At 35.1% G+C, this 20844-nt stretch overlaps 1 protein-coding gene across 4 annotated transcripts in view; it reads right to left on the reverse strand.

Moving 5' to 3' along the window:
• Positions 1–915: 915 nt before the first annotated feature.
• LOC141497520 (palmitoyltransferase ZDHHC11-like) overlaps positions 916–20844 on the reverse strand; it is a 201959-nt gene continuing 182030 nt past the window's right edge. For all 4 annotated transcript variants that reach the window (XM_074200189.1, XM_074200187.1, XM_074200188.1 and 1 more), the window contains 4 exons: positions 20035–20093; positions 10591–10687; positions 5334–5415; positions 916–2532 (listed from right to left, as the gene is read on the reverse strand). In XM_074200189.1, coding sequence (XP_074056290.1) covers positions 2357–2532; positions 5334–5415; positions 10591–10687; positions 20035–20093 — 414 coding nt within the window. In that variant the 3' untranslated portion in view covers positions 916–2356. The remainder of the gene's footprint in view (positions 2533–5333; positions 5416–10590; positions 10688–20034; positions 20094–20844) is intronic.

Consider the following 20844-nt stretch of genomic DNA (forward strand, 5'->3'; position numbering starts at 1 on the left):
CTATCCCTAATGCATGGAATATCCCCCCCCCCCCCCCATTTCTTCACCTCCTGGTTTCCCTGGCTTCCTTCAATTGACAGCTTCAACAATGTCTTCTAAAGGAAACTTGTCCCAATGCCACTTAATTTGAGTGCTTTCTTCTGTTGATTTCCTATTTATCCATAATATAGCTTGTTTTTACAGAGTTGTTTACTTGTAGTCCATTCCAATAGATTGTGAATTCCTCAAGACCAAAGACTATTGTCTTTCTTTGTATCCTTGGCACTTAGCATACACAAAGCCTTCACACAGTAGGTACTTCATACATATTCATTGACTTATTCTCCCTTCAAAAAATCTGAAAATTTTTTTATCTGAATATTTAATATATTAATTGAATGACGTTTGGGCCAGGTTTGAAGTTCCATTTTTTTTTTTTGCATCATATCTAGAAATAAATAGTATGGCAGTCTAAACAAAATTCAGGATCAAAATTCTAACCATGGCCCTGAATAGGTATCATGTTGTCTGAAATTAAGACCTAGCATGATTTTTTTCAGGATGATCATATTATAAGCCCTACCCCCAAATTAAGCCCCAGTTAAGATTGTCAGCCAAAGAGATGCATTAATCTGTCTGTTGCAACACATGATGGATGCATTGAATGATAAAATAATAATATTAATATATAATTAAAGATAAACAATAATATTGATATTAATACTTAAAATGATAATATAAATTATAATTATTTGTAAATACCCAAAAGGGCACCTTTGAATAAGAGATAAACTCCTATGTAAACAGATGAACAAAAACTTATAGCGAACAAAAGGCAGGAATGTACGTGCACACTCCATAACTTCTGAATGGAAAGAAAGCCCCACCACTAATTATCATTAAGAGCAGGAAAGATAAGATTGAACATTTCAGGCAATTAGGTTCTTTAAACTGAAAACCATGGTGTACACAATTACAATGAAGATGGTCTATTGAATGCTGCTACTTGTTTTGCAAGGTGGCCAAAAAGGTCCAATAGTCTAGGATTCAGCCAGTACTCACTATGCTAAAAACATGAAGAATTTACTTCAAGAGAGAATAGATCAAATAATGATTCACACAGGAATGACTATCTCTAGACATCCCCTAAAAATAAACCTAAATGCATATTTTGGAGAAATAATTAATATAAGACCAGTCTTATTTTCAGATAAATATTATACTAGGAAAAGACTGCTCTGCATTATTTCAGATGTGATGCAAAGTAGACTCAGTACCTGCATACAGAAGAAAGGGAATATTTGTAAAAGGAAAAAGACCAATTTTTTTTTCTCACATTAGCTGACAGTAAATTCAGAAACACCTACTCTTTTCATAGAGTTCTCCTTCCATTAAAAATGAGACATTAAGTGATCAAGAGAAATTTAATTTTTTATTAGCATCAATATTTCTACAATTTAATATTATAAAACTGCCCAAGGATTTCTGAGGAATTCCCTGAAGTTATTTCTACTTATATTAATAGCAAATACAATTATCTATATTTAAAAAAACATAAATCATCTTTCTGTGAAAGGTTCACTCTGAATATGTTTTTCCCCTGGTATAGAATATAGGTATACTTTTTAAAAACTGTGGTTAAATTCAGAGCTTGTAAAAATTTTCTTGCAGTAAACAATAAAATCCTTCCAAAAACTCAAGAGAAATTGAAATTCTATTTTTGCTTGCTTCTGTTTACAAAAAATAAAAAAAAATTAAAAATTGGGTAAAGGTAAAAACAAAGAATTATCCAAGATGACTATATTCTACTGACTATTTTCCCCTAATTTGGCTAGTTTTTCCTGCCAAATATAGCTTTTCACTCCAGTCAGGGAGAAAAGGTGAAACTAGTTGAAACATTTCCCAGATCCGCAGCTTATTTGATTTCAATGCTTTGAGATGGGCTTTTAAGAAATTCTTCTCAAATTCGTGAAATTTGTTACAAACGTGCTATGTTATGTTCAGACATGCTGGATTGCTCATGACTTGACAGCTTAGGGTATCCAAGCCTCACCAGAAATTGGTTTTTCCCAACATTATTTTAAGCCTGGTATGGAGGATTAATGGTAGGTCATTGTTTCCATCTGACAAAGTCTTCACTTGGTGAAAATGTAGTTGGTTACTTATCCTGTGCATGCTTTAGGAAAGAAGTGCACCAGTTATACCTCTCCCACAATAAGATGAGCTCATTTCTGGTTGACTGGACAGAGACTTCATGGGAAACTAAATTCAGTTGTGTCATTGAGCCAGATTCTGAAAAGGCTATATTCTCTATGATTTAATTCTTCTCTTTAAAAGTGAGCAGGCTCTCATTACCCTCAGAAGTGGTAGGAGCACACTATTGCTTTTCAACATCTTTTAAGAATTCTTCAGATGTTTTTATGGTGTCCTGCTGAGTTAAACTACGGCAGAAGAGAAGTGTTAGACTATTTAATTTTGGAGACCCTGATAGAGGTTTTCCGGATGAGTAGGGCTCCTGATTAGGAGACTCTTCAGAGAAGGAAGCATTGTGTTCTGAAGATAAAAACAACAACAAAACAAACAAATTGTGAGTATCTTGCAGTTCAGGTAGCAAAAGTGTGAAATTTTTGAAGTTTTGAACATATATATATGTATATACATATATATATGTATATATATAAACAATTATTAAATTATCTACCTCTTATGTTTCTAACTGGTCAGCCAACCATACACCCACAGTATAAACATGTATATTAAATAGTGATATAAGGATAATATCCATGTAGAAAGTACTTTAATAGTCCATTATGCATATAGATTAAAATTTATCTAATCATTCTCCACTGATAGAAATTCAATTTGTTTCTAGGTCTTTGATACCACAAAAAATGCTGACATGAATGTTTTGGCATATTTCTTTTTGTCTTTGATTTCTTTGGGATAGATACATCTAGCAGAAGGAATTGTGGGGTTAAAATGTATCATCACTTTATTCACATTTTTGCATGATTTCGAATTGCTCTCTAGAGTGGTTGGAACAATTTATAGCTTTAAAACAGTGCACTAGAATGCTGATCTTGTTACCTCTCCAACATTGACTATTTCTATCTTTTGTTTTCTTTGTCAATTTGTTGGATATGAGGTGTTTTGATTTGCATATCTTTCCTTATTAGTGTTTTAGAGAAATCTCTCATGTGGTTGTTAAGAGTTTGTAATTTTTTTGAGACTGTCTTTTGATGATATTTTGTGGGTAATGACTTAATTCTGTATATTAATGTTAATTTCCTATATATCTTGGATAGTGTATCTTTATCAGTTATATTTGATGTATATTTATTTCCTCCTATTGCAGCTTTCCTTTTTATCCTAACGATATGGATTTTGTTTGCACAAGTTTTCATTTTCATGTATCCAATATTATCTTTTTTACCTTTTTAGCATTTCTCCTTTCCTCTCTTTGGTTGAGAATTATTTCCTAACCATAGCTGTGAAAGATTCCTTCATATAATCAATGAATCGTCAAACATTTCTTAAATGCCTCTGATGTGCTAGCCACTGTGGTATGATTGTTGGATTTTTTTAATATGGATTTTGCTATTTGTCTACAAAGACAGAATTGAAGCATTCCCTGTCTTCAAGAAGCTTGTATTCTATTGGGAGAGACTATGAGTACATAAATAAGTATGTATAGGATATTCATAAAATGAACACAAATTAATTTTAGGTGGGTAGAGAGTGTCTGCTGTTAGGTTTCATGTAGAATTAGAGACTCTCGTTGAAGAATCAGGTATTCCAAAGGACATAGATGAAGAAAAGTGTATTCCATGCATGGGGAACAGCTTCTACAAAGTCTTAGAGAGAGGAGATGGAGTGTTGATTTTGAAGAAATGCCTGTAAGACACTAAGACTGGACCTCAGAGATTGTGGAAGGAATGAACTATAAGAAGAATATAAAAGACTTTAAATACCAAAGAGGGGACTTTATATTCCAAGAGGCAATTGAAATCTTATTGAGTGGGATTGAGAGAGAAGATTGCTTACATTTGTATTTTAGATCTGGTGGGTATGTGGAGGATGGATCTGCAGAGCAAATAGGAGCAAGAGATGAAAAGACCTGATCTAGGGTGGTGTCTTTGTGATAAGAGATAAGAATAAATGTAAGAGATTTTAAGGAGAGAGAAATGACAAAATTTGTCAACTGATTAAATTGAAGATTGAGGGTTCAAGGATGATTTTAACATGATGAACCTGGATAAAATGTCTGCAGTGCAGTTGAAATTAACTGCTGATAAATATTATCATTTTCCTCCCTCCCTTCCTCCTTCCTTCTTTCCTTCTAATATATTTTGTATTTAACTCTCTTAAAAATTGAAATTTTCTTTTTTGCTTTGTTTCATACCACAATTCTTAATTCTATTATTTTGCAATCCCCTAATAGTTTTATTCTAGTTTATCATTTTTATTTGGCATGTTTTTATTTTTTAGATGTCTTTCTTATAAATAGTAAATTTTATTTTTAAAAATCTATTCTACTTCTCTATTCTACTTCTCTGTTTTATTTTGTTGAATTGTTTAGTCCATTCACATTTAAGGTTATGCTCATGTAAGCTTGAGTTTTTCTTCAATTATTCCTTTTGTGTTGATTTTATTCATCTTTTAAGTTAACATCTTTTTCTTAGGATTACTTTTGCTTATATTATTTTCATACTAGCCTATTCCCTACATAGTTCAATGGTATGATGAACAGAACCCTGCATGTAGAATTAGGAAGACCTCAGACATTTACTAGATTTGTGACTCTGAGCAATTCACTTAATTTTTCTCAGCATAAGTTTCCTCTGTAAAAAGGGGATAAGAAAAAGCACCTACCTTGTCTTGAGAATCAAATGAGGTAACTTATTAAGCACGTTATAAACCTTAAAGTACTAACTTATTAAGCACGTTATAAACCTTAAAGTACTTAAATTGTTCATTTCTTTTTATGGATGAAATTATGGAAGGGTTATATTCAATAGCATTGCATATATGCATATATATTTAGTGAATTATAAAACATCTAACACCTTTTCCACATACTACACAGACTAGTGAACCTGTATCAATGTTTTTTGTAAATGATCTATCATAAATCAGCTCTGACCAAGGATATCTATCAAGAGATATGTTTGGCCACTGAAAGGTGCAATCTTATGTTAGAGTTATGACTAATATCTTAACACCTACAAGAGGAAACTGCATCTCATATAGTGAACTGTTAATTTCTAGATTTGCCTCCTTTTGGGAGTTTAAAAACTAGGTAAATTATCAATGTGAACTAAACTTAAAAATAATAGTGTTACTAAATGTCTTACCCCTTTTTTCTGTTGCATCTTTACTCTTTTCTTCGTTTTCTGATGGTGTTTCTGTTTGGCATTTATTAGCACTTGTTACTGTCTATTAAAAAAAGAAGAAGTTTTAAATTGATTTTAGAGAATATGCCAAGTTGCAAGGTTGCATGTTGGCATAGTTTGCAATTTTGCAAATTTTAAAATGTAATCACAAACTTTAGAATTAAAGAGCAAAACTTTACTGTTGTAAGTGAATCTTTAGTAAGGTCTTAGGTTTTTTTTGTTCTCTCCATTTTTATATCTATTTCAGCTCAACTCACACTATTGTGGTATTCTACCTTCCAGCTCCACAAATACTCAGTCCCATCAGTACATTCCTTGGTTGTAATGAATAGGATGGAGGCATAAGGAAGGATGAGTGTTAAGAGTACAGAAAAGCTGTTGTTTGCCCTTCATTTTCAAAGATGTCTAGTGATATCATGGGCAATGTCTTGACTCATGCATGGATTTGTGAGACAAGAGTTGCACAAAAGTCATCAGCCTTACTTTCTCTTCCAGAGTCAGTCATGGAAGTCCAGGAGCAAAACAAAAATCAAAGACAATCGGAGATAGTCCAAGATGCAGTGGATGACCCTGATGTCTTCAATGTCTGACAAAGCCTTAAATGCTCCACAGCACCTGCCTCAGCCATCTTCATGGCCATTGGAACATATTGATCTTATCCACTTATTCTTCCAGGGAAAGTCTTTACTCACCTCCAAGTAACAGATGGGTTTGAGGACTGTCAGTTACCCTCAACTTGGTTTAATCCCCCAAAAGCTATAGGGATCTAGTAGATGCCAAATATCTAAAAAGGCAATAATGTAAGGCCAGGAAGGTCAAGTAAGGTAGGAAGGAGCAGAAAGGTATTGCAGAAATAGATCTTGTCCAGGAAGTGATAGAATCAGCAAGCCTAGTATTAATGAACAGAACTGAGAGAATATAATTCTAGAGCAGAACATGTAAGATAACTAACATGTTCATATGCTAACCTGGGATTCCCAGAAATTGCCTATAACCAGAAGGATATCCCTGAATATGAATCTGGCTCTTGTTGGAAGCGAAGACAGAGACTGACTCACAGTTAAATTGTGTTCACTTTCATTCTCCCCAAACACTACATTAGGGATGATTTCTGTAGTGGTTCCATAAAGAAGCCATAAAGTGTAGTGAAGGCTGATTTCTCACAAAACTAATTATAGCAATCTCTCATTTTCTAAGTTTTTCCACTGTTGCGCAATTTAGGATCAATTTCCCTTTCTCCCCCCAAAATGACTTTTTACTCTGATTTTCAATAAGTACTGTGACTGGGAGTCACAGAATTCTGGAATTCTAGTGTGGGAAGAGACTTCACCAATCAGTTAACGCAATATTTTTATGAGAGAAATTCTCAACTATAATATCCCAACAAATTGTCTTCCAACCTCTCTTTGAAGATCTTCTAATGAGAAGAAATTCCCCACATCCTGGGGGGGGGCAGCATATTCCATTTTTGTAGGGCTCTAATGATTATGAAGTTCCTTCTGATATCCCATCTAAAGTTGGCTCCTTGTAACTTTTACCCATTCATTATTCCTACTTCAGTCTTTTGGAGGTCAAACAGAGCCATATGACAGCCCTTCAAATACTTTTGTTATAACCTTTGGAAAGGTGTTGACTGGTCACAGAGTCCCTGGGAGAATAGAGGAAACTAACAGGAAATCAGCTTACAGACTTGGAAGATCAAAGGTATTTACATATGGATTATGGAGGAAATTTGAGGAACTCCAGAGAGAGAGGAGGAGGAGAGGGGAAAGAGAGGAGGCAGTGGTCCTTCAGCAGCAATGCCCCCATGACAGTTAGTATCTACCTTATATTGGTGGATTTCTTCTTCAGGACCATGAGAGATGATTTCTGAATGACTGGGTAGAGAGGCATATAACTTTTTTTTAAATAAATGGTGCTTGTTCAAGTCATGGAAGTACTGAGAGAAAAAGTTTTGCTTTATTTGGCACAAGTCATATCCTTCAATTTTTCTTAGCTGATACTTCTATCTACTAAAATGAACTAAAAGTGACTTTTCCCAGAGGGTACCATTTTCTTTAACAACTGAGTCCTTTGGAGACCTTTCCTTCACCCACTTCCCTTGATTCATGGAATAAGGAGAAATCTTCAGACTCCAGACCATTGATTTATTGCTGTCATTCACCAAACTTTCCTCCTTTGAAGTTTATGTCGTATGATTGTGGGTCTTCTTTCCTATTATCCAGGATCTGGGTAAGGAGCACAATAATTCACAAGCTTCTGGGGAAAAGGATAATTTGTGATGGATTAAGGTTTAAGCAAGAGTCAGCCTGTATTATTGAGCATGCAGGATATGATTTAGGGGTCTACTAATCCAGATCTAGCTTTCGAGCATTTTGGTGAGTTCACAATGACAGAGATACCTAGACCAGCCCTTCTTGTTGGGTCAATTGTTCCTGGCCATTCTTTAGCATTCATTGGGAAGAATTTTATTTAAAAGAATATTAAATTAGGACCAATTTACTAGTCCACTTAGTTTTAGAGAGATCAGAATGAAAGTATTATGTCACAGACAGTAGATCCATTTTCCAGAAGACTGAAAGATTCCTAGATACCAGGATCTCCTTTACAATGGCTTAGGAGCAGCCACATAGCACAAGAGATAGAGTGCTAATCCTGGAGAAAGAAAAAGTGAGTACAAATATAACCTTAGATACAAACTTGGTGACCCTGAGCAAGTTCTTAATCTTGATTTCTTCACCTATAAAATGGGTATAATTACAGCTCTGACCCCTCAAGGTGGTCATGAGGATCAAAGGAGATAATACTTAGCACATGCTAAGTGACCACATGCTAAGCATTTGTAACTTCCTGAGATTTCCTTTTTGTAGCTAAGTGGCTTTGTCTCCTGCATCTGTATTTGGTAGAATAGGGAAGTTTTGCCTCATCTGTCAGTGAGTTAAAGGATCAAGACAGGGCATAACCCAGCCTGCTTAGGTCAAAGAGAGCAACATTCTGAGATGAAACAGTTCTGTGGTCTGTGGTCTAGAGCTTATGCAGAAGAATGTGACTGAGGTTTTCTCTGGAATTACCATGAAAGGCGTGCAGAACTGGGAAGTCTAACTGAGATACTGCCCAGCTTCCAAGAGTGACTTTTCAAATGGCACCTGATCCTTTGTCTCTCCTCTGAATTCTCGCTATGTTTTATGCATCAGGTCCTTATGGGACTGGGTTCTATTTTGCATTGTTTTTTGTTTGCATTGTCTTTATTGGTGTGGAGGTGGGCTTGGGTTCAGTGGAGTGTAGGTTCCTTCAAAGCTGGAAAGGATTTTGAACTGAGCATCTCTTTTTTAAGGATCTGACTAGCTAAATTCAGAAGGGTTTATTCACCAAAATATTGTAGTTATCTGTCCTTCATTTTTGAAGAGGGTCAATGATAACTTGGTTGGATGATGTCTTAATTTGTGCATGAATTGGATTTAAGTAAGACAGAGTTGTACAAAGTCATCAGCTTCACTCTCTTTTTCTGGGTCATCAAGTTGCAAGACCAAAGTAAAAAGCAAAAATACTGGCAATGGCTCAGTACACAAAAGAAATCTCGGATGGCATATTGGATGTCTGCTAAGTGCTCCATAGCATCTGCTTCGGCTGCCTTCATGGCTGTTGGCACAAATTGTTCTCCTTTGTCCTTCTGCCAGGAAAAAAATCTTAATATATTTGGGGTAAACACTACCCCCCAATTCACCAACTGGTTTGAGACCTGTCACCCTCAAATTGGTTTAGCCCATCTGCCAAGATGGTTTTACCAGGGTGTAACTGCTGTGCATGCTATAGCTGCTTGAAGCCACAGGTGAGAGTAGTGTGATAGGGTGTCTCCAAAGGTGGATGAATAGCCCTGAAAGGACTCATTAAGCCCTTAGACCAGAGGTACTCACTCTCCTTGAACATCCTATCTACTGCAAAGACCAAAACATCAGGTACCAAGGAATATATTTTATTGCCACAACTCAGGAAACCATTTCCAAAATATGAAGGTTCTGCTAGCTGCATCAGCTAAAGGAACACTGAGATGTGGAAGCATATTGCTTCTAAAGCATTGGACAGGACATTTATTTCTTAGTTCTCTTACTAGTTTATAAACTCTCTGAGGACAGGGAGCATACTTTTTCTGTAATCTTTGCATCTGCCCTTGTACAGTTTGTTTCATAGAGTGAGTATTCATATAATTGTTTGTTGAATGAATAAACAGATGAAATATTTGTCCATCTGTTCCAACTCAGTGACCAGTGCATAAATGTGTCTGTATTCTTCCTTCTACACAATTCATCTCTCTTGTCCCATCTACATGGTCTAAGCTGCTGCTGTTCCAAATAGTCTTCCATCTTCCTGTCCCTTAGGTATTTCTGTGGTTTTTCTTTTTACACTCTTCCTTGTGACTGTTGTAGTGTCAGAGCAAGAACTTGGAATTTGCAGCCACAAGTTCTGGGTTTGAATCTTGACTGCAGTATTTACTAGCTTAATAACTTTAGGTAAGCTACTTGTTCCATTTCTCTATTCAACTTCTTTCATCCTTAAAAAGAAGCTGATATTCCAATTCAATGGGTTGTGATGAGGATCAGATGAGATAATATATGTAGAATCTTTTGTATGTGGTCAGATTTGTAGATACAGATATGTGTATTTTACACGTGTGTGTATAATTGAGCATGTGGATACTCACACATACTACAACTTGATTGATAATTCCCTTAGTGTAGGAAGGCACCAGTGAAGAACTTAAAATACCAATCGAATAGTTTTTTAACTTTGAGAAATCAAGTGGTTCATCCACCAAGCCAATAAATGTGAGAGTCAGATCTTTTACCTGGATAATTCTGACTCCCAGGCCAATACTCTACTCTCTATACCACACTATCTTTCAAAGTTTATATAAAGTTGTATAAATATTAACCATTGCCTCAGGGACAGAAACAGTGCTGTGTTTCATTTTTGTAAACCTAGCATCATTTAACACAGGACTTTCTCTGTTCATAGGAACTATTTATTGTTTTTCAAAGTGAATTCCTACCTTCAGTTTCCATTTGGTTAAGTACCTCAAGTTTATCATGAGACATGGTTGGGGTTTCTTTTCTCTTCTCAGCTTGGAAATGAGACCTAAGCTTTTACTCCTGCCTTTCTTCGGTGACAGGACCCAGTAAACACTTTGTTTTCCTTAGAATCAGTGAAGTACTATCCTTACCATTAAAGAGAAGCAGGTTTGAGACAAATCTTCATTGAGTCCTAGACAGAAACTTCGGCCTCTCAAAGAGTAAAAAGAACTCTTTTCTCTTGATGAACTAGAATGAAAGGGGAAAATAGTATCAACCAAAGAAAAACCCATCATTTAATTCCTTTTGTTTTTTTTCCTGTTGGTAATGATCATTTTTTCCAGTTAATTTAAAAGTCAATGCCATTTTTCCCCTTAGAAAAAAATTTTCATTTTAATTTTATTATATATATATATATATATATATATATATATATATATATGAGTAGCCAACCTCTAATACTAATGGCTTAAAGAGGCACCTGGATGACAACATAGTACATAGAGTGCTGGGTCAGGCATGCAGAAGACTCATCTTCCTGAGTTCAAATTTTGCCTCTCTAGCAGTGTAATCCTGAGCAAGTCACTTAACCCTATTTACCTCAGCTTTCTTTCTGTAAAATCCGAAGGAAAGAGCAAAGTACTCCAGTATCTTTGCCAAGAAAATCCCCAATGGGGACATAAATAAATGGACCCAAATAGAATGACTAAACAACAAGAAGCTCAAAAATTTGATCTAGAATTTATGTGTTGCAGGAAGAAATATTTTGGGATTACATAGTTCTATATCTATAGCTATACCTATATCTATACACATATGCATTTAACTATATGTGTGTATGTGTTTTCTAACTAGAGTATAAACCTACCTGGAATGCATTGAATAAGATTAAGCAAACATTGTGGCAGAGGAAGGACACTGTCCTTCAGGAGAAAAGGACAACAACTGAATTGAGATTCAAATAAGTATCCATAAAGCAGACCAAGTTGTATTACATATATTCTTTGGGAGTAACTGAAATCCTAGAAACTTATACAGAAGCAGCAGATTGGTTGCAGTGGCAGAAATTTAGACTGGGAGCTGAAACCAGATTAGGAGGCAAGGTACAGTGAATTCCAGGAGAAATGACTATTTGTCCAGCTCTGTTGTCTTTTATGTCTTGGTCCTTTATGGCAATTGGGTATGTTTCCTGATTTTCAACATGTGCTGTTACCTTTCCCTCAATTTTCCTATTATGATGAGGGTACTATTAGTTTCTGTTGACTACATTGCCAAGATATATTTATTCTGCATTTACAATACCTTTTCCTTATGTCCCTTCTTTTTCACTTAATCTGTTACCACTCTGGTTCAGTTATTAATTTTCTTAATAATAATAATATCTAGAATATATATAATTCCTTAAGGTCTGAAAATTATTTTACAAACATCATCTCATTTGATCCTTACAACAGTCCTGGGAAGTGGGTGCTATTTTTATCTGTAGTTTACAGATTAGAAAACTGAAGGTCAGGTTAAGTGGCTTGCATAGTCACACAGCCAGTAGCAGTCTGAGACATGATTTGAACTCAGGGTTTTCTATATCCAATTCCAGATATCTAAACACTATACTGCCTAGCTGTCTTTTTTGCTTGGACTTTTGCATTATTTCCTATCTCCAGTCTCTCCCTTTTCCAAGTCATCTTTTATACAAGCTGCCAAACTAATCTGAGTATAGAAGTCTTAAACATATTATTCAACTATTGAAAACATTCAAGAGGTTCCCAGCCATCTAGACCAACATATATAAATCCATTAACCAGATATTTAAGGCCATCTACAATCTGTTTCCAAGTTATCTTTCTAGTTTTATTTTATGCAAGCCTTCTTGTTCTCTAGTTAGAGCCAAACCAGAAATGAGCTCTTCCCCTAATGAGGAATACAAAGGAGATTTCTAGTATGCTTGCTAAATCTTATTTGAAAGATTTATGGGAAAACATGGACAGTAATTGCCTAAGACGAGAAGACATGGAGTTGGATGAAAAGAGAAAGATCATTTTTATGACTGGTTCCTTGAACTTTGGTCCTCTGTATTAGCATAGGTTAATTCACAAACTATAGGGAAGTAGAGACTGAAAAAGTACTGAATTTGGACTGGGGACTTGGATATAAATCCTGGCTCTACCAGGGATCTTGGGTAAGACTTTTCAATTCCTCTGGACTTTTTATTCAGTTTCCTCAATAAGTAAGGGGGTTGCAGACAGTGGAGTTAGCCTGAACTGGCTCTCAGGAGTGGATTGTTCATTTGTACTCTAGGATTGTGCGAATGCTACAAACCAGCGAATGATTGATTGTCTTGTTGATTTCTATGAGGAAAGTGATGGAGAAAATGTTAATAATGCAGATTAAATTTAAAAGTTTGTCATGAGTATAATTTTTTTTGGGGGGAGAGGTAATTATTAAATATATTAAAATATGTCAAACATAAAAACCAGCATACTATTGGTTGCAAGATTTCTTAACCTGTACTCTGTGGTAATTTTATTTCAATTTAACTGGTTTCTTTCATAGTCTCACATATTTTATTTACATTTTTAAAACATCGTTCTGAGAAGGGATCCATAGGCATTGCCTGAATGCCAAAAAGTTGATGTAAATATCTCTGTTGTCTCTTCCAGCTTCAAATTTATGAGTTTGGGTTCAAACACCTATACTTCCACTTACTACTTATGTGACCTTGGGCAGGTCATATAATTCTTCTGGACTTCCATTTCTCATCTGTAAAATGAGGAAATTGGACTAGGTGTCTTCCGATGTTACTTTCTGTTCTAAGTCTAGGATGTTAATTTATTTCTAGACATTTCTACCTGTCTTGTAACTTTTCTCACATCTAAGTACAACTTTTCTCTCCTCTTTCTATCATAATTCTAAAAAATAAGGATTCTAAAAAATGAGTCCTTCATTCCCCACCCCCTCCCAAGTTTTTCAATGTTTTTGCCTAGAATTCAGTCTAGAAGAGCAATTCCTCTTATCATCTACCCTTTGAAAGATGAAACTATTATCAAGGAAAGACAAGAATTTATCTGTTTCTCCTCTGTGGAAAGAGAAAGATAGAGACAGAAACAGAGACAGAGACACAGAAAGATAGAAAGACAGAGAAGATAGATTGATTCTGCATTTTTAGATAATAGATAGCTGAAGAAGTTTGGGTTTGTAATGTTTTATCAATATTGCTTCTATTTTCTCTGTTGTTGTGGTATGTGGTATATATGCAAGTGACAAAATTACAGGAGCATTGCTCCTGTAATCGAACTTAGAGTTGTCACAGTAATTCTGGAAAGCATTTGGGACTATGTTTCAAAAGTTATGTATAATATACAATTATATTTGTATATTTATAAGAATATAGAATGCTAGTGTTCTGTAATAAATAATGAAGGAAATGAGGAAACCTTTCAGAAAAACTGGGGAAGATTTGTATGAACTAATGGAGAGTGAAGTAAGCAGAATCAGGAGAACAATTTGTAAAGATATTTTAAAGATAACATTATTTAAATAAAACTCTGAGAGCCTTAAGAATCCTGATCAATCCAATAACTAACCACAATGCCAGAGAACCTATAATTGCATTGACTTTTATTGAACAAAAATTTTGTAATTTTATATATATGAGATCACCAGTTTTATATTTTCTGATCTCTTTCCCTCTCATGTTATATTTGCCTCCACTTTCCACCATTGTGAAAGATGTAAATTTCCGTTTTCCTTTAAGTATTTTTTTAAAGTAACATTTTAATTTGGGATCTCATCTATTAAGATTTTGTTTTTAACCAGAGGGCTTTTCAGTTTTCCTAGCAATTTTTACAAATGAGAAATCATTTTGTAGTTGTATTCTTGTGTTTATTATACACCAGATTGCTGCATTTGTTCCTAGCTTTTGCTCACCTAATCTGATCTACTTTTCTGGGCTTTGTTTGTTAGTTTTTTTGATAATTTTCATAATTCTCCTTGACAGTTTATTTTCATATCTGGTGACACTAAGCCCCTCTTCTCCTAACTTTCCTCATTATGTTTCTTAATGTTATTGCTCCTTTTTTTTTTTTGCTTTAAATGAAATGTTTGTTATTTTGCTTAATTCTAATATACTCTATTAATATATCCTCTTTAATGATCCAATTGGTATAGCAAAAGTCATCATTTGGGTACAATTGCATTTTGTTATGTTAAATGCAATTTTTCTCCCTTTTGGGTTTAATTATTGATATCTTGAAAAGCTGATAATTACTGTGGATTTACTAAAACCTGATTGAATTTTGCTGTTGATCCTCTAAAGTTCTTTAATGAAACTATCACACTGTCTGTTAAAAGAGAACATTTGTATATTTATCCCTTAACTTCTTTCTCTTTCTTATTGCTAAAGCTTACATGTCAAAAATTCGGTCAAATAATGGTGAACTACTTATAAGGAAGAGACTGGTTACTTGTGAGTTAGGCTCTGACATGAATGCCTCATGATGGGTAAATATTACACCACAGAGAGTGGTATGTTTTTGCAAATCCCTTTTAATTCTCTTCTCAGTTGCACAGCTTAGGACTGTTAAAAACAAGATTAAGTGGAAGGAAATCATATTCATGAGCTGTCCAGCAAATTTTCCACTCTTTGAAATAATGAGATAAAGCTTTAAACCCATGAAAAATGCAACAGAGGAGTCAATCTTGATGTTATCACAGAAGGTGTTAGGAATGTTGACTTAGTATACTCCATAATATTGATGTGCAAAGCTCCATTAATTCCAGCTTTTTATAACATACCATACTAGTTCTCAATTGTGAAGGAAGAAGAATGTCTTCTTCTTCCAGATACCAACTGAAAGGTATTTAACTATTTGGGTAGAGATGTTGTATTCCAAAAGCAAGAGTGCCTTTATCTGATGTGTTAGAATATGGCCAGTGGGTTATAGTATTGGTTTTAGTGACTCTGTTCCACTCTTGTCCTGTATTCTGCAGGGCAGCCTATATTTGCTCCTTCCTTGAAATCATGTTCTCAGCTACACAGCTGCTCTCAGTTATTTGCACTGCAAGCCCCCCACCCCCAGCCCTTTGTCGGACTCACCATCCCATTTAGGGCCTGACTGCCATGGCTACCAACAAAGCCCCAGTAGTTGTGAAGAGCTTCCCTATCATGAAAACAAAGTAAGGCTTGTAAAAGTTGGTGCTCCCAGTTAATGAATATGTGTAAAAAGATAATTTACCTGACTTCTGTTTCCCACCCTCTTTCCAGAAGGAAGAATTGTCCATAGGAATTCTTGTCATTAGTAGCAAATTAATATTACAGTTTCTTACCAAGTATAGAAAAACACAATGCAGTGATGATTTCATCTTGTAAAAATAAGACTGCTGAAAGATTTCTTGCTATGTTGTTACTACAAAAGTCAGAATTAATGACTTTGGGTTTAGTAAGTATGCTTCACATCTGTGTTATTATTCCATTTTTAGTGAAGTCAGCACAAAATCAATTATTTGAACTTCTAGATCTTGTGATTTATAGGCATCCATAGAAGTCCACCTCCTATATTTCATTTTGGTGTCCAGGGCACCCACCCATCCAAGGTTCTAGTTTTCAGAGATTATACCTCAGAAGGACAATACTTGTAGGTTCTGCCAAGCTGGAAGGGCTTTGAGTACAGTGGAAACCTCAGGCTGTTTGCCATCTGAGAGGACCAGCATACTCATATTGAATTCATTATATTTCTTCCCAAATGATACCCTTTCCCTAACTTGCATTTTACTGTCAAAGGTATTACTATCCTCCCCATTACACAGACTTGTAAACTAGATGTCATCTTCAACCTGTCCCTCTCTCTTTTCCCTACTTTATGCATTCTATGGTAAAATTCTATCTTTTCTATCCTCCTAACATCTGTCTTGGATATGATTCCTTCTCTCCTTGGACACTGCCAACATCTTGGTGCAGACCCACATCACCTCACTCTTGGATTATTATTGCAGTAACTTACTGGTTAGTGTCCCAGTCTCAGTTCTCTCCCCACTTTAATTCATCCTCTCTTCAACTGTCAAAGTAATCTTCCTGAAGTGTAGGTCTGACTATGTTATACCCCTATTCCATAAACTTTAGTGGCTCCCTTTTGTCCCCAGGATCAAATATAAAATTCTCTGCATCAATTTCAATTCCTTCATAACCTGACCCTCCCTTCTTTTCCATTCTTCTTATACCTTATATCCCTATACCCTTCTTTGTTGTTCCTCAAATAAAACACTACATTTTCTGATTCCAGATATTTTTGCTGACTGTCCCCTATGCCTGGAATGTTCTCTCTGTTCATCTTTGCCTCCTTGCTTCCTTCAAGTCTCAATTAATGCCCTATTTTCTGCCACAAACCTATCCTGATCCTCCTTAATCCTAGCACCTTCCCTCTGAGTACCATCAATTTAACCTGTTTATTTATTAGTGCATGGTTATACATTGCCTCTCCCACTCAACTGTAATGGCCTTTAGGCTTCAGCCTATTTTTTGTTTTTCTTTATTTCTGCATCAATTCCTGATCCATAGTAGGCACTTAATAAATGCTTGTCGATTAACTGACAACCTAGGTCAGAACAGAGTCTCGACACTAGTAGGCAGATCACTTGGTCTTAGCAGCCCAGGAAAAGAAGAGGAAAGAAAAAGAAAAAAACTAAATCTGCATGTAATCTTTACATTACCTGTGAGCAGAATCTTGAAGCCTAAATGATTTGTATTTACACATATTTTCACTAAGTGAGATTGTAATTGTTTTCCCCTTTGTTAGTGAGATATCTAGATTTGTCCTACCCTTCTAGGAGATTGTAAACTCAATGAGAGCAGAGATTGTATCTTTATCTTTCTGACCCCAGTAAAAAAGAATTCTGAATTTGGCATCATTCTGTTTTTTTTCTCTTACCATACTAATGAATATATGCATACAAAGAGTTTTTCAAACACTGAAGTTCTAAATTGTATATTATATGTGTGTGTGTACCTATATGAAGACATACATTTATATTTATTTAGCACCCAAATAAATTAGGTGAGTAACCTTTTCATTCCTCTGCTCAATAAGGCAAGTGATCATTTCATTTCTCTGCTCAATACAAACTCAACTAGAAAAAAAAGACCTTCATAATCTGGTTCCAGTCTACTTTGCTCAAAATTACAGGACAAGGTTCCCTTTCTTGTACTCTATGTTTTGACCAAAGTCATTTAATCTTAGTTACTGGAATTTGACATTCCATCTTCTGTCATCTGTACTATGGCACAGACCCCGCCCCCCCCATGCTTGAAATGAAGTCCCGCTTCAACTGGGCATTTTATAATTAATTCTTAGTTTCCTGTAACGCTCAGTTTAACTACTACCTTGCACAGGAAACCTTTCTTGCTCCCCCCAGATTGTTCTTTTTCTTTCCTCTTTAGCTGTCTATATGATTATTCTTCAGTTAAATAGATGAATTCAAAAGTGGCTGATTGCTGGGCTCAAAGACTAATAGATAAATGTTAATTTGTCAGGAAATCTCTGGTAGACTATTCTAGGCATCTGGGTTTAACTGTAGCATGTAATATTTTTAGTAATAACTTGAATAAATTTTTATCAATGGATAAATATTTTTATCAATTGTGTGAATTGAATAATATTTTGTCATTGACTTTGATAAAGGCATAGGAGAGCAGGATCACCCAATTTGTAGATGAAAGAAGGTCAAGAGAAGAAATTAACACAGTGGGAGACAGTCAAGATCTTCAAAAAGTATTGCAAACTAGGGCATTGCTCTCAATGAGATTAGATGATATTCAACAGAAATATATATATTATATATATGCAGTCTTAGACTTTTATTCAAATAATCAAGTTTTTAAATATAAGATGGAGAAGGCATATTTGCAGAACAAAATGTCTGGAAAAGATGAAGAAAAGCTTCAAACTTTATATGAATTAGTAGTTCAATATAGAGCAGCCAAAAACTATTGGGACCTTGGACAACACTAACAAAAGTACAGGGGGCAGTTGGCACAGTGGATGAGCCCTGGCCCTGGAGTTAGGAGGACATGAGTTCAAATCTAACCTAAGTTCAAATGTGACCTCAGACATTTAATACTTACCTAGCTGTGTGACCTTAGGCAAGTCCTTAACTCTATTGTCTTGCAAACTCCACCCCAACCTCCCCCCCAAAAAAGAAATGTGTAGATGCCAGGAATAAGGAACTGAAAGTCCTGTCATGCCCTGCCATGGTCAGATCATGTTTGGAGAATTGTATTCAGTTCCATGGGGTCACAATTTGGGGAGGACATTGATTAGCTGGAGAGCATCCAGAAGGGAGGAAAGTGGTATGATACAGGGCCTTGCACCCATGCCATAGGAAGAGGATGAGGAGACAAGGAGGATGAGGAAAAAGACCAGAATTTCCCCATCTTTGTCAAATTCGCAGGTTGGGTCCAGAGGGAAGCCACCATTATACTCAGACAACATGGTAACTACAGTTAAATCAAAACCTTTCCCAAAGAATCTGATTCATTCCTTCTCACAAGTACACACAGCATCCAAGGGAAGAATAGCCTTAAACTTGGAACATAATAATAGTTAGGCATTACTCAGCAGGCAGAATTAGAAGCAATATTTGAACCATGCAAAGGAAATCTTGGCTTGTTATCAGGAAAATATTTCCTTAGGGCTGCCTTAGGACATGGTGGATTCCTTACTTCATGTAAAGGCTGAAAGATTGGGTATGTTACAGAAAAGTTCCTTAGGGATGAGGGATAGACTAGACACCCACTGAGATTCTCTTAATAACTCTCACATTTTGTGATTTTTGTTCTTCCGGAATATAAACTCTTTGAGGAAAGTAGCTAATTTCAACTTTTCTTTTTGTGTTTCCAGCACCTCACATAGTCCTTGATACAGAGTTGATACCTAATAAATGCCAATTAGACAGGACTTGGATTGGTTAGACAGGCTGATGGTTTGGCCACAAAGTTAAACTGGCAGCAAATGTCCGAGAAAAACTTATAATCTAAAACAATTATCAGCACTGGCAACCAAAGAAAGATGTATAGATAGAACTACAGCCTAATAAATATTTATCATATGTTTGCATTAAAATAGGACTTACATTTTATGGGCATTTAGGAGTCATTTGCTAAGTAAATCCAATGTACTAATGTAAAAAAAAATCTTTGAACTCCAAATTGGTCACTTTCTGAGAAAACTACACATTCTTTCTCAGAATAATTTAGAAAATCTCACAGTGATATATATATATATATATATATATATATATATATATATATATATATATGATTAATCAGTTTAGCAGCACATTCATTCCCAGTTGAGTAGAAGTCTGATTAATGAAAATACTATAGTTAGATTAAAAATATATACCCTTATACATGAAAAATTTACCAGCCTTATAGCCAGAGCAAAAATTGAAGCATTGATAATTTCACAAATACCAAGATATTTAATTCTTATGGATTTTGATAACTTTTGGGGGGGTGAAATTACTTCTGTGAAATTTGATTAAGTAGTGGCAGTTACTTTTACTTTTAGGGATTAAAAATCAGTCCATTTAATTGCAGTACTTACTTAATTTTACATAGACCTTGAGATGAAGATGTTTTTTTCTGTCCAGCTGATACTCCACTCTTAAAATGAAAGAAGAGATTTGTTATCTTTGACTATTCTTTGACTATGAGAAATGAGATACAAAAAAAATTAATCTACAGTATCATTATTTAGCAAGAAAAGGTAGCTGCTTTATAATCATAATAAATAAAGATTTTCATTCATTTATTTCCTCCCTTGAGGAGTGAATGAGAATGTGGGAGGTCTAGGTATGACTATGCATTTGTGTTTAGCAGGATGGGGGTAGGGAGAAGGGAAGAAAGGAAGAGGGAGGTGGGTGTTGTGGAGGCTTATAGCGTGTCTATCTGTATTTCCCCAAATAAAACAAGCTATTAGGAAGGTACCTTGTCATTAGTGAATTATGTATTTTCCTGGGAAATCATCATACTTTACAGAGATTATGTCTTGGCTTGTTTAGCCAAAGATGATTAAGGTAAAGAAGAATCAGGGTGTCAATGATATAACTTGAAGGCCACCATGAAAGACAACTCCTAACCATTGGTTTCAATGGTATAAACAATAAGCAAACATTCTGTAACCTTTAGAACTAAATAAATGTTAGTTTGGAATGTGAACAGTGGTTTGTGTGTATATGAATGTGTATTTATGTATGTATATTTGTGTCTACACATAGATATATACATGTCTATATATTAATATATTACATATAGAGAGAGACACACATCAAATATACCACAATGAAATTATTAGCCTATTAGACATAAATGACTAGTATTGCTTGAGAGGATTTAAAAGTCACATCTTGGGAAA

This window comes from Macrotis lagotis, chromosome X, assembly GCF_037893015.1.
Source record: "Macrotis lagotis isolate mMagLag1 chromosome X, bilby.v1.9.chrom.fasta, whole genome shotgun sequence".
Taxonomy (NCBI): domain Eukaryota; kingdom Metazoa; phylum Chordata; class Mammalia; order Peramelemorphia; family Peramelidae; genus Macrotis; species Macrotis lagotis.